The 13,520-nt window shown below is 40.1% G+C and overlaps 1 protein-coding gene across 2 annotated transcripts; it reads right to left on the bottom strand.

Moving 5' to 3' along the window:
* Nucleotides 1-66: 66 nt before the first annotated feature.
* LOC121868599 (solute carrier family 28 member 3-like) lies at nucleotides 67-10,189 on the bottom strand. 2 transcript variants are annotated; one of them, XM_042369382.1, is made up of 13 exons: nucleotides 9,863-10,189; nucleotides 8,732-8,977; nucleotides 8,302-8,406; nucleotides 6,558-6,638; nucleotides 6,228-6,313; nucleotides 4,952-5,105; nucleotides 4,396-4,590; nucleotides 3,971-4,132; nucleotides 3,580-3,833; nucleotides 2,128-2,302; nucleotides 1,465-1,623; nucleotides 963-1,143; nucleotides 67-566 (listed from the first exon to the last, which is right to left on the bottom strand). In XM_042369382.1, the coding sequence occupies exons 1-13, from the start codon at nucleotides 10,040-10,042 to the stop codon at nucleotides 526-528; spliced, it is 2,019 nt and encodes a 672-aa protein (XP_042225316.1). In that variant the 5' UTR covers nucleotides 10,043-10,189; the 3' UTR covers nucleotides 67-525. The 2 variants fall into 2 exon arrangements, with proteins under 2 accessions (XP_042225316.1, XP_042225315.1); XM_042369381.1 differs by having other exon boundaries at nucleotides 9,854-10,189.
* Nucleotides 10,190-13,520: the final 3,331 nt, after the last annotated feature.

Here is a 13,520-nt window from a genome sequence, read left to right on the forward strand (position 1 = left end):
TCTCCATTCTGATATATTTTCTTAATAGGGCTAAATATAATTAAGGTTATAAGGGCCAAAACTTGCTTGTGACTGAGATTTTATTGGGAGGAACAGACATATATTAATTTTAGACAAAACTGAAAGGCACTACTGTGGGTGCGAGTAGGCCGCACGTATCAAGAACCACTTTGGGCTAGTGCTGGCCTGGAGAGGCACTTTTTCGCTTGAGCATTAGTAATAGATTCAGGGTGATAAACTCTTCTTAATCTGATTTGATATGATGCTAGTGTGAAGGGTTAGTTTATATTATTTTTTAGGATCACAAGGAAACTATGGATTACGGAGAAATACAAACACTTTCACCTCGCTACCAACTGTGAGTTGACCAATCTAAAACAATCACCTCTCATCACCGACCTGAAGTTCAATACGAATCACAACGCTGGGGATTAATCTAAGACATCTTGCTTGATTTCACAAGTAGAGCACCTGAGTTCTTACAGCTGATCACTGGGAACGCTCAAAATATTGTTGCTGATTGAGTCATTTCGTAGTGTTGATCTCGGCGTCTGACAGTAGCATTCCTGTGGATAATGAAACATCGACTTTAGCCTAATACAAAATAATATGATGCATTAAACAAAAACGCGATGTAAATAACTATATTATGTATATCCAAACAATTAAAATTAAATAAACTACTTGTATGTAGACAAGTCCACAAAATCACAATAAACAATATCAAGGAGACATTGAGCGAAATCGGTTTTATATAACGGCAACTGCATTACGGTAAATATGTACGGTATTTAGAAAATTTAATGGTTCAGTAATACAAATTTATAACACTAAATATGTTAAATCTAAACAACTGTCAATATAAACAGTGCGATGATCTATAATCTATATGCACATTATATATTATACATATGCATGACAAAGATCTACCTATATCGCTACTAAGCTGCTTGGACACCTACCAGCCACGCAAGCAGTGAGAAAACAGGAACAGCTGCCAGCGATCATAGCTCTCAGTGCCACCTTGGCCATATCCATTCTGCGGGAAGGAACCATGGCGCCTAATCCACCCAGGGTAATGCCAATGGAACCGATATTGCTGAAGCCACACAGGGCATAGGTAGAGATGATGATTGACCGTTTCTGGTAAGGGATGGATGTGTCTTGAGGTCACACTAGCTTGTTTCTATATATGTTATTGTTGATAGTACTAATAATAATTAGCATTACTATTATAATTGGCTGACATAATCATTAGCCACAGGAAAGTGAAGCAAATACTTTAGATTCACAATATGGCTCTAATATTTCTGAATTTTGTTTAATACAGTACCCAATGTGTTAACAAATGCTACACATTATAAGCAGTATCACTTAACATTAATGTAATTTATCTTTGTTCGTTCAATTTGACAATAGTATTTAAAACTGAGTGATAAAATTGACGAGTAATGATATCCTCACCGACAAAATTCCTTCATCCATCATCTCAGCGAGTTTAGCATAGGCGACAAATTCATTGATGATGGTCTTCCAGGCGATCAGCTGGCCTACCTCGTCACATTCTGACCATTGGACGCCCATCACCCACGCGAGAGGCATAAATATCCAACCGAAAACGTTCTGAAACGAGGATATGCGACAGTTAATTAACCCATTCTCACCTTTGGCATTAAAATAGTGGAGGAGAACTGAAAACATTCCCGTATATCGAAAATCCAACAGCTGATCTTGACTAGTGATAATGAGGTCACCAAAACACAGATCCAAACGTACAATATTTAAAAATCTTCACCAAAATCTATATCACTATGAGAGAGGGAAGCTGTGCAAAAATTAAGAATGTAAAAGGAAAACAAAATAAAAGCTAAGGATTATTGCTAAAGGCTGTCAAAGATATTCCAAATACAAAGAGTGTACTGTACTGTACTGTACTGTGAGAAATTAACAACATAAAAGTTCACGAATATTTCTAGTGAAAATCATGTTTGGAAAATCTGCGACAGTCAAATTATTATTAGACTTATTATAAACTGTCTCAATAAAGCAATATCTCTTATGTTTGCCTCCTGTTAAATCATGGTCAACTAAGAAGCTATGAGCATTATAAAGTTCATGAGTACACACCTCCATAGTACAAGTCTGGTCTACTGTACCAACCAGGTTGCACACCCAATTTAAGAGTTTGTTCAGGAGGTCAATGATGGCATTAAAGGCAATGAGGTTGCCAGCTATGGTGGCTACAAGTGGAATTGCATTTGCCACGCCGATCATGGCTGCATGTATCATGTTCGCCTCTTCCCTGGAAAATCAAGTAATCGTGATTAGATTAGGTTTGTTCACTGTGATGGGATGATTCATCAATTGAAACTGATATTTGAGATAAAACATAAAAAGGTATTGCATTTCAATTCTGACAGCATAAAAGTATACAAGGATACGGCAAAGTTAGTTTCCTTGTACAGTATTAGTAGTTCATTTGTATTATTAAATTCTAGATCAGCTCACCTGGCAGCAAGATAGTTATTGTAGTTTACTTGAGCTATAAGAAAACATTAGAATATCATAAAGACCTTATAGCAATGACAACTGCATATATATAAATAAATAAATAAATAAATATATATATATATATATATATATATATATATATATATATATATATATATATATATACATATAGTATTTAGATTAAATTAATAATTGTTTTGCATTTAGTAATTGGAATGTTGATCATTCACTGGTAAATTCTCCATACTCCCTAACTGGCACTTTTACTCATGGGACCCACTTTCTTTTCACTTGGGACATTCTGTATGAAGGCTTCATGGCTTTGTCTCTAGATTTTCATTTGACTGTATAACAGTAAAGGTGGATGAGGGTCCCGTAGTGCGGTACACTCACCACAAAAAGTTCTGGAACAGCTGGGCACGACAAAATGGTTGGTACACCTGGTTACTAAGTGACTCAGTATTCCGTAATAATATATGTTGCTCGTCTTTATAGTATTTATAGGGGAAAAGGAGTAATTTAATCTGCGATAAAACTTCCTCAGCGGGCGATGTTCAGATTTCTCGTTCGTTTTGTCATATTGTATGACCCTTCAAGCGTTTGAGAACTTTCTGCGAGGAGTGTACATAAGGAGGTAATGTCGCCGGTGTTATATTTGACAACTTTCATTTTACCATATCCAAAGGTAGGCACCCATTCTCAGCTGGGTGAACTGGAAATGCTCTAAGCACGAAACAGAGATCGTAAAGTCAAGGGCGGCAGCTGCACCTTGGCCTAATATAACACAAACCAGTAGAAAATCAGGTTGACTGGTGACTCTATTACAGTACCTATGTTTAGGGCGTTGTAATTTTACAGGAAAAGTTGATATGTTATGCCCCAAATAAAAAATCCACCTGACACGCTCGTGTCTGAACGAAAACCAAGTTGGTGACACAATCACTTCTTTCGCTTTCCTCTGAAATACTCGTATAATACCAAATGTGAAGTGATTTAGTATACTCGCCTAAATCCCTTAATAACTGAAGAACCTCATTCAACAATGAAACAGGAAGACAACAGGCCTACCCTTTGAGCATGGGTAAATTTTGGGCTCCTGTTCTGGATTTTCTAGTTTCAGGGTAAAAAAGTTTGGCGAAGGCGAGGGCCGCCGGAGCGCTCATGACTGAAGCTGATAGCAGGTGGACGGGGTCGACGCCGAAGGAAATGTAGGCGGCGAGGACAGAACCAGCGACAGTGGCGAAGCCTCCAGTCATGACGGCATGAATCTCTGACTTGGTCATCAAGGGCACGAAGGGCTTGATCATCAGTGGTGCCTCTGTCTAATATGAGAGTGTACACAGTATTTATAAGTTTATAAAGCTGCTGTATACACAGTACAGATCTACTGTAAACTTTGTGTCAGTTTATTCTAACTCAACACTGGCAGGCCCAACATGCAGAAACCCCTAAATCTCACCATGCCTAGGAAGATGTTGGCGGAGGCGTTGACACTCTCACAGACGGTGGTGCCGACAGTTACCTGCAGCAGCCAGCCCAGCTTGAGTACCACCCACTGCATCACCCCCAGGTAGTACAAGATCTGGACGCAGAAGCTGAAGTACAGCGTCACTGGTAACACCTGCACACCAACAGGAAACAAGTCAACTATAAAGTTAAGTATCCTTTCACACCTGGATGAGCTGAGGGTGCCCCGGGCACTGATCATAAAAGCTTTGTATCTATATTCGGTTCTGCACCCCATAAATAAAATGTAACAAACTTTGTATTGTGATTTTATTGTTACTTTCACTGCCCAAGTTTTTCAAAATTTTGTAACATTGGTCCTTCGTAGTTTTATTTTCCTCACACTGATGTAAGTAACAGTGAGCGAAAGAACCTTACCGTAAAGGCAAAGATATGCATGACAGCGGCCAGGTCGCCGAAGACAAAGTTTGAACCAGCGTCAGTGGTAGCCAGGAAGGCGGAGACTTTTCCAGCCAAACACTGGAAGATGGCTCGACCAAGAGGCCAGCGTAGGATGATCAGACCAAGCACGAACTGTAGCAACATCCCCCACACTACGTGACGCCACCGGACCTGACACACCAAACAAGTCTTCATTATATGGTACAGTATTACACTATGGTTCTCCTACCTTCACACTACACTCTCTTTACTGTTGATATACACAAGATTCTGTTTAATACTGAACAAGCCAATATATTTTACAATGATCTATATAACATTGCACACTGACACTAAACAATGAAAGAACTTTGAAATATTTGTCATGAGAAGAGAGTTGTTACTGGCTCACCACGTTCGTAAATAAAGGAACTACTATATACACTAGGCTGAGGAGATACCACCGTAACACTATCCTGACAATGGTATCTGTCGCTGCCTTACAATACAATTACTACACATTGATAACAACTAGGAAGTGAAGCTGTCTTACCTTGCCTGGTGCTCTGGAGAATGTGAAGCCAAACAGCAGTAAAACGAATACGCCGAAAACTGACTGGAGTCGTTCGGAATCGTCGATAGTATCCCATATTAAGAAGGCTCCCACCGCCACCGTTAACACCAAGTATAGGGCCCACCTTACCCACCTGCACCACGCCACAGCCAGCCACCACAGCACCGAGGAGCAATCAAGAATATAAACTATTAACACCACCAACTACAACCAGTGCCGGATTTAGACCTGTGGAGGCCCATGGGCAGCCTCTTTGTGGAGGCCCCCCTCATTATAACTACCCAAGAGGGTGGGATGGCGAGCCTAAACATCTGGGTGTTCCGGGGGGCACTGTAAGCCTCCCGGGAAAATTTTGAAATTTGAACACTTCTTTGGGGAATTTTGAAGCCATATGCAGTTATATTGAGGAAATTAGAACATTGAGAAATTTTTAATTAACTGTATATAACCAGGTATTCATGAATTTCAAGGAGTAGCTAGCCTAATTTCTATCACGCTTCTTGCTGAACATAGTTTTACGTGATGGAATAGATAAACATGAATTTTAAAGAATGAAAATAAATATAATCCAAATGAATAAACAAATAAATAAAATATTGTAAAATGTGGAGGCCCCTGGGCAGCTGCCCACTTTGCCCACTCCTGAATCCGGCCCTGATTACAACAGCAGTAACGATCACACAGCACAAAAATAGGGAAACAAATTACTGAGCTTAGTAATATAGGTATTTTGCGTTATTGTTTCTGATTATGCATACGTACAGTAGTCTGCTAAAAGATTTACTTTAAGGACTGTGTCGCCTTCCCTAGAGGATCAAGAAGAGAATCGTTAGATAATTGCCAGATTGCTTTTCTGAGGGGGAGTGATTAAATAATTTGTAGTTCCAGAGCCCAGAAACACAAACGTTCGTACGATGAATTATCCATGCCAAAGAATGTACTGTACCTAACTGATCATTAATGTACCCTAAAAGAAAAAAAAATCCAGAAATCCATTAACTCCACCACAACTCCACCTTAATTTGATAGATTTAAGATATAAATTGATATTTTACCCCAGCTAAAATTACTATCATTTTGCTTTATCTATATGCTTATATCATCTTAAGCAGAAAATATTGAAACTGCTTCTAAAATCTTTCTTTCACGTTTTTAGTTTTATTTACGTGAATATGTATGAAAGTCCAGGGGTAAAGACTGGTGTGTGTGTGTGTGTGTCAATCACAGTACGACTGAAAGATAACAGATGTCCCACCTGAGAGACCACGCTCGCTCATACGCTTTATAGACTGGCTTGAGGACTATGTTATTGATGGAACGACCATAGTATGGCTTGATCACCTGAAACAAAAGACATGTAATGTTAAATGGTCTCTGCATAAACTGATACGTAAATATTACAACATAAGCACTGACATCAAGTGTAATAGGTGTTTCAACCAATCACATTCTTGACAAACTATCTATATTTATCACAAGGTCCAATTTAATCACCTATTTAAAGTTGTTTAAGTGGTACACACCAGTTGATACCGCTTCCCTTCCTCCCTTTTGCCTCGGTTACCAAGTAGTTCAAAACACTTACCAGAAAATAAGACATGCCGATACCCACACAGAAGGTCAGGATAATGAGTAAGCCGTCAGCCTCACACCAGTAGTTGAAGCCCTGAAACATAAAGACAGTAGTAGTGGCATAAAGACAGCGGAACAGAAGCTATGACTCGGGAAAACAGTAAGATAAGAGTGGGGAAAAAACAATGTGAGAAACTGTGATAATTTTTGGTGAACTTTTAGTGAATACACCAAGGAAACATCTTATACATGCACCCGAATATGTAGATATTAATATTTGAAGAAATCATCTGATCGTTACAAAGGTTAGAGGTTGTGGAACAAATTTCCACCACACCTAACTTAACCTAGCAAGACTCGGTGTAATCTAACATATTCTAGCCTACTTTAACTTAGTTAATTCTAACCTAACCTAATATGGTTTTATCTGACTTGGTTCAACATAATCTAATCTAACCTAGCCTAACTTAACACGGTGTTAGGACTTGAAATTGTGTGATTTTGTTAACTTAGTTTTTCAGGTAATGGAGTAGAAGATTTTACCAAGTGAGAAACAGACTGGCTGGGTAACCTTCGATGGAAATTTGCCCATGTCTTATTCTCAGTAGTATCTCGCAAGAATATTAAAATGAATTTACTGCAGAAATATAACCACATCTACAGTGCGAAATTTCATATGCTAAAAACCCAAACAGAAAGTTTCGCACTACTGTAGTATGAAAATGCAAGTGGGTTCCGGGGATCAGTTTGAGACAGAACGGATACAGCAGACTATTAAATTGAGCATTCGGTACAGAAAGAGGGACTGTGGCCGGCACTATACTCAGCCACCTTCGCTTCCCAACTGTAAAGTTAGGTACCCATTCACAGTTGGGTGGACTCAGGGGACCTGGACTTTTAATAACAACCCTTATGACGGGAGGCCCTTCATTCCTACGGTACTACCCTTTTCACACTTTACAAAGTAAATATTTGTCAGAGGAAGCAGTTTCTTAAGTATGAATACTGTGAAAGATAAGTTTTGAGTATCACTTGAAGTCACACTGCACGTGCCTGCAAAGTTCAACAAACTGCCACAGATTCGTTGGATGCCCAGGAATTACTTCACCTCAAAATTATCATACATATAGTAGCTATTGTAACACTAAACATGTAATTATACTTGAAAATGAATGTTTTAAGTATGGAAATAGTTTTTGTATTTCATGAAAAACGTACTTTTCTCTTGACCTTAGCCTACCACTTCAACACAACGACCCGTGTTGAAATATGTGAAAAAGAGGCCCCATGAGATTTCTAGGGATTTACTGTCAAGACGATTATACTATGCAAATTTTCACTCAACATTCAAGTCTACAGTGAAAAACTATGTTAAAAAAACCACTTGAAAGAATCTCGGCAAGAGAAACAAAGCCTCCAACACTTCCCTGTATCGTCACATGATAAGAGTGTAAGTTACCACACATGGTAAAAGAGAACACTTGGTAGCCAAACTGTGACTGATTGGAAAACTTGGTGTCATGTTTCTTAAAATATAGATCAAGGATTCGTGCAATCTCTCAAGATGTCAACAGATAAAACGATAGAAATAAGCCAAATCTAGCCTCATACGCTTAAGGTATATTTGGTTAAGTAGGTCTGATGGAAAGCATGAGTCAAGCTCTCCTGATTAAATCACAAGAAGTAGAGCAATTATCTAATCACTAAAGCTCGGTGGTATATATCTGACATTACTGTAACAAAATACTTCATATTACCTCCATCTCTGTCTTGATAGCAAGTACGGCGTAGAAGTAGGCGAGGTAACCAACTCCCAACAATATTGACACTGCTAGTTTCCGCCACCTTTTAGTGGCGTGCCCCTGCAACAGGACCAAGATGTAGATAACAATTATACACTTTAAAGAAACATATCTTGAGAGGTAGTTTTAATGATTCAAAAGTGTACCACATTTGAATGCTGTTTTGGGATCATTTGTGAGACAGCAAACGTTGTGTTTACAGGACAATAAATCACTTACGTGCCATGTTAACCGTGAACCATCGTGACCCCTACACAATGTAAACAACTTACCTGAGTTGGGGCAAGTATTTTGCCACGTGGATGTATTTTTGCACTCTGGATCTATCTTAATAGCTGTTATCACGGAACCGCTTAGATAATAAACTACACATCGCCTCACATACCTGTAGGAAGCTATCTGTCTTTGCTTTCAGCTGGGCATAATTTGGTAGAAGAGTGAAAAGTCCGTAGTCTTCGTCATCGGATCCCTCTTCACCCATGTCGTTGGGGTACGCACCATCTGTTGTGGTGCCGATTACAGTGATGGGTGTTCGGCTGGCGGTGGTTTTATGAACGTTGACGGCGGTAGTGGCGGCGTTACCGTTGTCATGGTTAACTTGAACATGTTCAAGAGGGGTTCCTTTCACGCCCTGGTGAACATTTTATTGTATTACTAAACTAAAATAACGAAAACATTAGTTTGGAAACACCATAAGCCGTGTCTGGGGTGCGAAGTTGAGAGGTGGATTTGTTAAGTTTGCTGGGGCAGAGAAAATGAGTTTGAAAGACTGGTAAAAAAGTTTTTCATTTGTGAGTGATGGAAAGGAGAGACAGAAGAAGGCCGAGGAGATGAAAGGACTGAGCGAAGGAAACACAATTGGAGAGGGTGAACAGTTGAAACTTTAAGAAAATATTGAAGTAAAGGAGCACGTAGAGCACGACCAGAGAACATTGCATCAAGTGTTTGGGAGCCCCCCGGTTTGGAGGTTAAGCTTGGTAATTTTAAATCATTTGCGAGGGAAACGTCACAGAAGAAAAGTGTCTTAAAATTGTCTAAGCTATCGGATAAACACAATTGCTCAAATCGAGGGCTCTATTGATTGAACATGCAAATTTACCAAAAATAAGTGTACATGAGTAGTGGTAAGGCGCGTATCTCACCAATTTGCCAAGGGTTTGAATTCTGCTTGGCCCAGACACACGTTAAAAGGGGTTGTTATCTAGTGTGACCTTACCAAACATCACAGCCCGTAGTCCATTCTCCTATACCCATACTGAATAGACCAACCGCCCGAACGGCTATTAAGCTGAGTGGTGGAAAAAAAAAAAAGAAGACGAATGGAGTGTGGGTTTAAATGTTTGAAAAGGAGAAAGGAGAAGCAGGAAGAACTCAAGAAAAATATTAATGACGAAATTTTTTTATCACTTGCACATAATAAACACTCGAGATTGTGGAGGTAGCAGCCTTCTGGCTGCCAAGCTCTTTCAATAAACCGTTAATTATTATTATTTATTATTACTCATACCTCAGTTACCTCCTTCATGGGAATGGCTTCCAGTGGACCTGTGTCTGGCTCGAACGCAGCGTTGATCTTAGCGCAAGTATTCACCCTTCCTTTGTTCATTCCATCTTCAGCGTTGACCTCAGTTCTTGCGTTCTCGTCATCTGGGTTGAGTGGTGTTTGTGTTGTGGCAGGTTGATGGAAATCATCCATGGTAGTGGTGTCACTTGATAGTAATGTGACAATCTGTGAATGTTGAAGCGTTGGCAGTGGTGTGAAATATGTGTGTGTGTGTGTGTGTTTGTGTACCACTTCTCGTCGAATCCACTGTCAAGTATCGACTATCTACTGCCACCGCTTGTATCGGAGAGTGAGGAAATAACTTTTCAACTCTGATAAGATTACTTGCTTTTATCTCCAAAATATAAAAAAATGATCTCATCAACCAACACGCAATTATGTTCAAACTCAGTGTTGGTTCATTAGGATCGTCATCCAAGTGAAATTTAGTTATTCACACAGATAATGTAAACAAAGCAAAAGTTGTTTTTATGAAAGAAATAATAATTAAAGTAACAATTTTATATTTTTCCGCGTCTGTATGTTTAGCCAATCAAACAGTCATTCTGTGAATGCATGCCTGTTTTCTTAGTATGAAATTAAAATAATAAAATTCAAATATCTTATAAGATGAAACAAATAAATATACGAATGTGAACATAAATGAACGGACGTTTGAAGATATTTTTAAATAGTTACTTATATATTACCAAAACGTTCTTTATGTCGCACCCTTCATGGATGGCGCGTTAAACACAGGCCACAAAGAAAATAATGGGTTTTAAAGGGCGTTCTATTTCCTTCCTGTACATTCCTTCTCCTTGCAGTAAGTGAAAGTAGTTCAGTGTAAAGCATGTAGGAGTTACAGGTTACTGCATCACATTGTGGGGTTCAAGTTTGTTTGGTTCACACTCAGGATGGGTTGGAGAAAGGAAACTCACAATGTGCTCTCTATATACATGTTGTATTGGATGTACAATGCAGCTTGGTGCTGGGAAGGCAGCATGGTTATAAGCGTGATGTAGAGAGAGCTGGTTGGTGAGGACGCTCAGAGAAGGACAGCTTGTGGGTCGCCATGCTCGCCAGCGGGAGAGAGGACCGCCAGGCAGGCGGCGGAGGTGGTGTTGCTGGCTGGTTGGTGTAGGTAGAAAGAGCGGCAGATCACCACGAGGTCAGGTCTTAAATAGCGGGGGTAGGCGTGGCTTAGCAGTTGACCCTCGCTCCGTGGTGATGGCGGCGCTGGTTGACCTAGACCACGAGGCATACACTGGGGAATTGGTGGGGTCGGCTAGGCAGCGACAAACAGCGTTTGTAGGGGAGAATTCCACTACAACATTCTAATAAACTACACTGTGGTGACACACCAATATGCAAAGGTGGAGATGTAAGCTGGGTCCTAGTGCTGCAGGATCAACACGAGTTGAACAGACTAACAATAATAAGTAATATTCTTGCGTTCACCACGGCGACGCCTGCGCCATCTACCTGATGAGTGGCGACCATCTGTTGTCCTCCTGCCTCACTCAGCTGTTATCACCATTTCCTATATTTTTTCGTAGGTATGCCACTTCCTTCTTTATTTCCCACATCCCATATTCTTTTGTCATTTTACCCTCTTCCCCATTCCTAATTTTCTGGCTCCACTCCCTTTCCCTAATACACAGTCTGGTCACGTACGTACTTTTACTTTTATTCTTCAAGTCGTCGCTGATTGGTTCGTTAGCCACTTGGGCAGTCGGTCACATCTGTTGGCAACTTGGCAAGGACTGGGCATGCACTTGCACTGGCTCTTGAATGTAATATGTCAAGGTAGGTTATCTACCTACCTTGATATGTGTACCTGCGGCTGCGCCAGTGTTGGTCAAAAACTGGTCTTGAAAGAGCTCACATTGTGATTGCACTACACGAGGGATCTCTTAGTTGTTCAGTCTACTGAATACTAGTTTGAAACGGTCCCACTCAGGGATTCAAAGGTATAATACTAAGAGTTTGTCTTACTGTAGTTATCTTTTTACAGATCTTTCTCACCTCCAATTCTCCCACCCATCACAACAATGGACGAGTTGTCGGTTCTGGGTAAACACAAGGAATACACTCTGCCTCTTTCGTAGAGCGATAAAAGTTTAAAGCCTTGCTATAATAGCGAGATAAAATTATTTCTCTAGAAACAGGACCGCCATTTGCGTTGACGTCACCACCTTCCCTGCCGATGACGCAGGGATAGAGATACGAGTCAATTTAGAATGACATTGTCTGGACTTTGTTTTAAGAGTGCCTGATGTTAGGTAAACATGACAACATAGTGCTGTTATTGTTTTGATGATTCACAAGTGAACCATTGAGATGTATCATTTATATTTATTAATGAGTAAATTTTACTTTAACTACCATAAGTATTTGGATGCTTAGATTCGAGATAGGCTATATTGGGTAAATTTTTTTTACCGATTGACCAGCCATCTTACGAAAAAAATTCGACAGACAACTCGTCCATTGTAGGTTTTGTACCATATGCAGACTGTGAAAAGCTGCAGAAGGATCTCTGCGAGCTTCAAGAACGGTCGAAGAAATGGTTGCCAAGATTCAATGTCACGAAGTGTAAGAAGCTGCACCTGGAACGTACCAATGGTAAAGAGGTGTATCATATGTCCCAATGGAACGAAGAAACTGCAGTAATTGAGACACTGTGAAAAGGACCTAGGCGTGTACGTTGACAATGGACTGAACTTCTCGGGTCATTGCGAGAAGAAGGTAAATCAGGCAACTAAATTATTAGAACATAAGGAGTCTGCAATAGACCGGTTGGCTTGTGCACGGCAGCTCCTGTCGAGAGTTTCTACCACTCTCTATCATCCGTGAATCAATCTAGCCTCCTTTTAAAACTTTCCAGCGTTCCAGCACTTGTACAAAGTTGCTAAGCTTGTTCCACTCGTCCACCACCCTATTTGTTAACCAGTTCCTTCCTATCTCCCTCCTAAACCTAAACTTATCCAACTTAAATCCATTGCTTCGAGTCCTATCCTGCTCGGATATTATAAGAACTTTATCTCTATCCCCTTTATTGATTCCCTTCACCCACTTAAATACTTCTATCATATCTCACTGCACTCTTCGTCTTTCTAGGAAATGCAAGCTCTTTCTTCAACCTATCTTGATATAGAAGGTGTCCAAGTCCCGGGTTTAGGTACATTCAGGAGCCGGTGCATGCCCATTACTTGCCAACAGTGCGTAACAGAGACGTGACCGATCGCCCAAGCGACTAATGAGGCGATCAGTGGTGAAAAGAATAAAAGTAAAAAAAGTACAGTACAGTCAACCCTCACATACGCGGTTAATATAACCCACAGCGTACCGCGGAAAGTGAGAAAAGCGTAAAGTGAACAACATAACATATGGGATTAATTGAAATAGAGACCGGGCCGACCCCCACACTCCACTTTTTGACGACACAACTATGTTGTCGTAAAAATATTATCTTAACTTTATGAAGGTATGCACACACAATTAATAATTTAGAGAAATATCAACAATATTAGGTTTTTTAACACTTACATTAGTAGAAAAGATGGCTGGGCACACGGGGATGGGCGGTTGGTTCCGAGGCAGAGGGCAGATTATTGGCCCTCACCTG

This window comes from Homarus americanus, unplaced genomic scaffold (assembly GCF_018991925.1).
Source record: "Homarus americanus isolate GMGI-L3 unplaced genomic scaffold, GMGI_Hamer_2.0 scaffold59495, whole genome shotgun sequence".
Lineage (NCBI taxonomy): Eukaryota > Metazoa > Arthropoda > Malacostraca > Decapoda > Nephropidae > Homarus > Homarus americanus.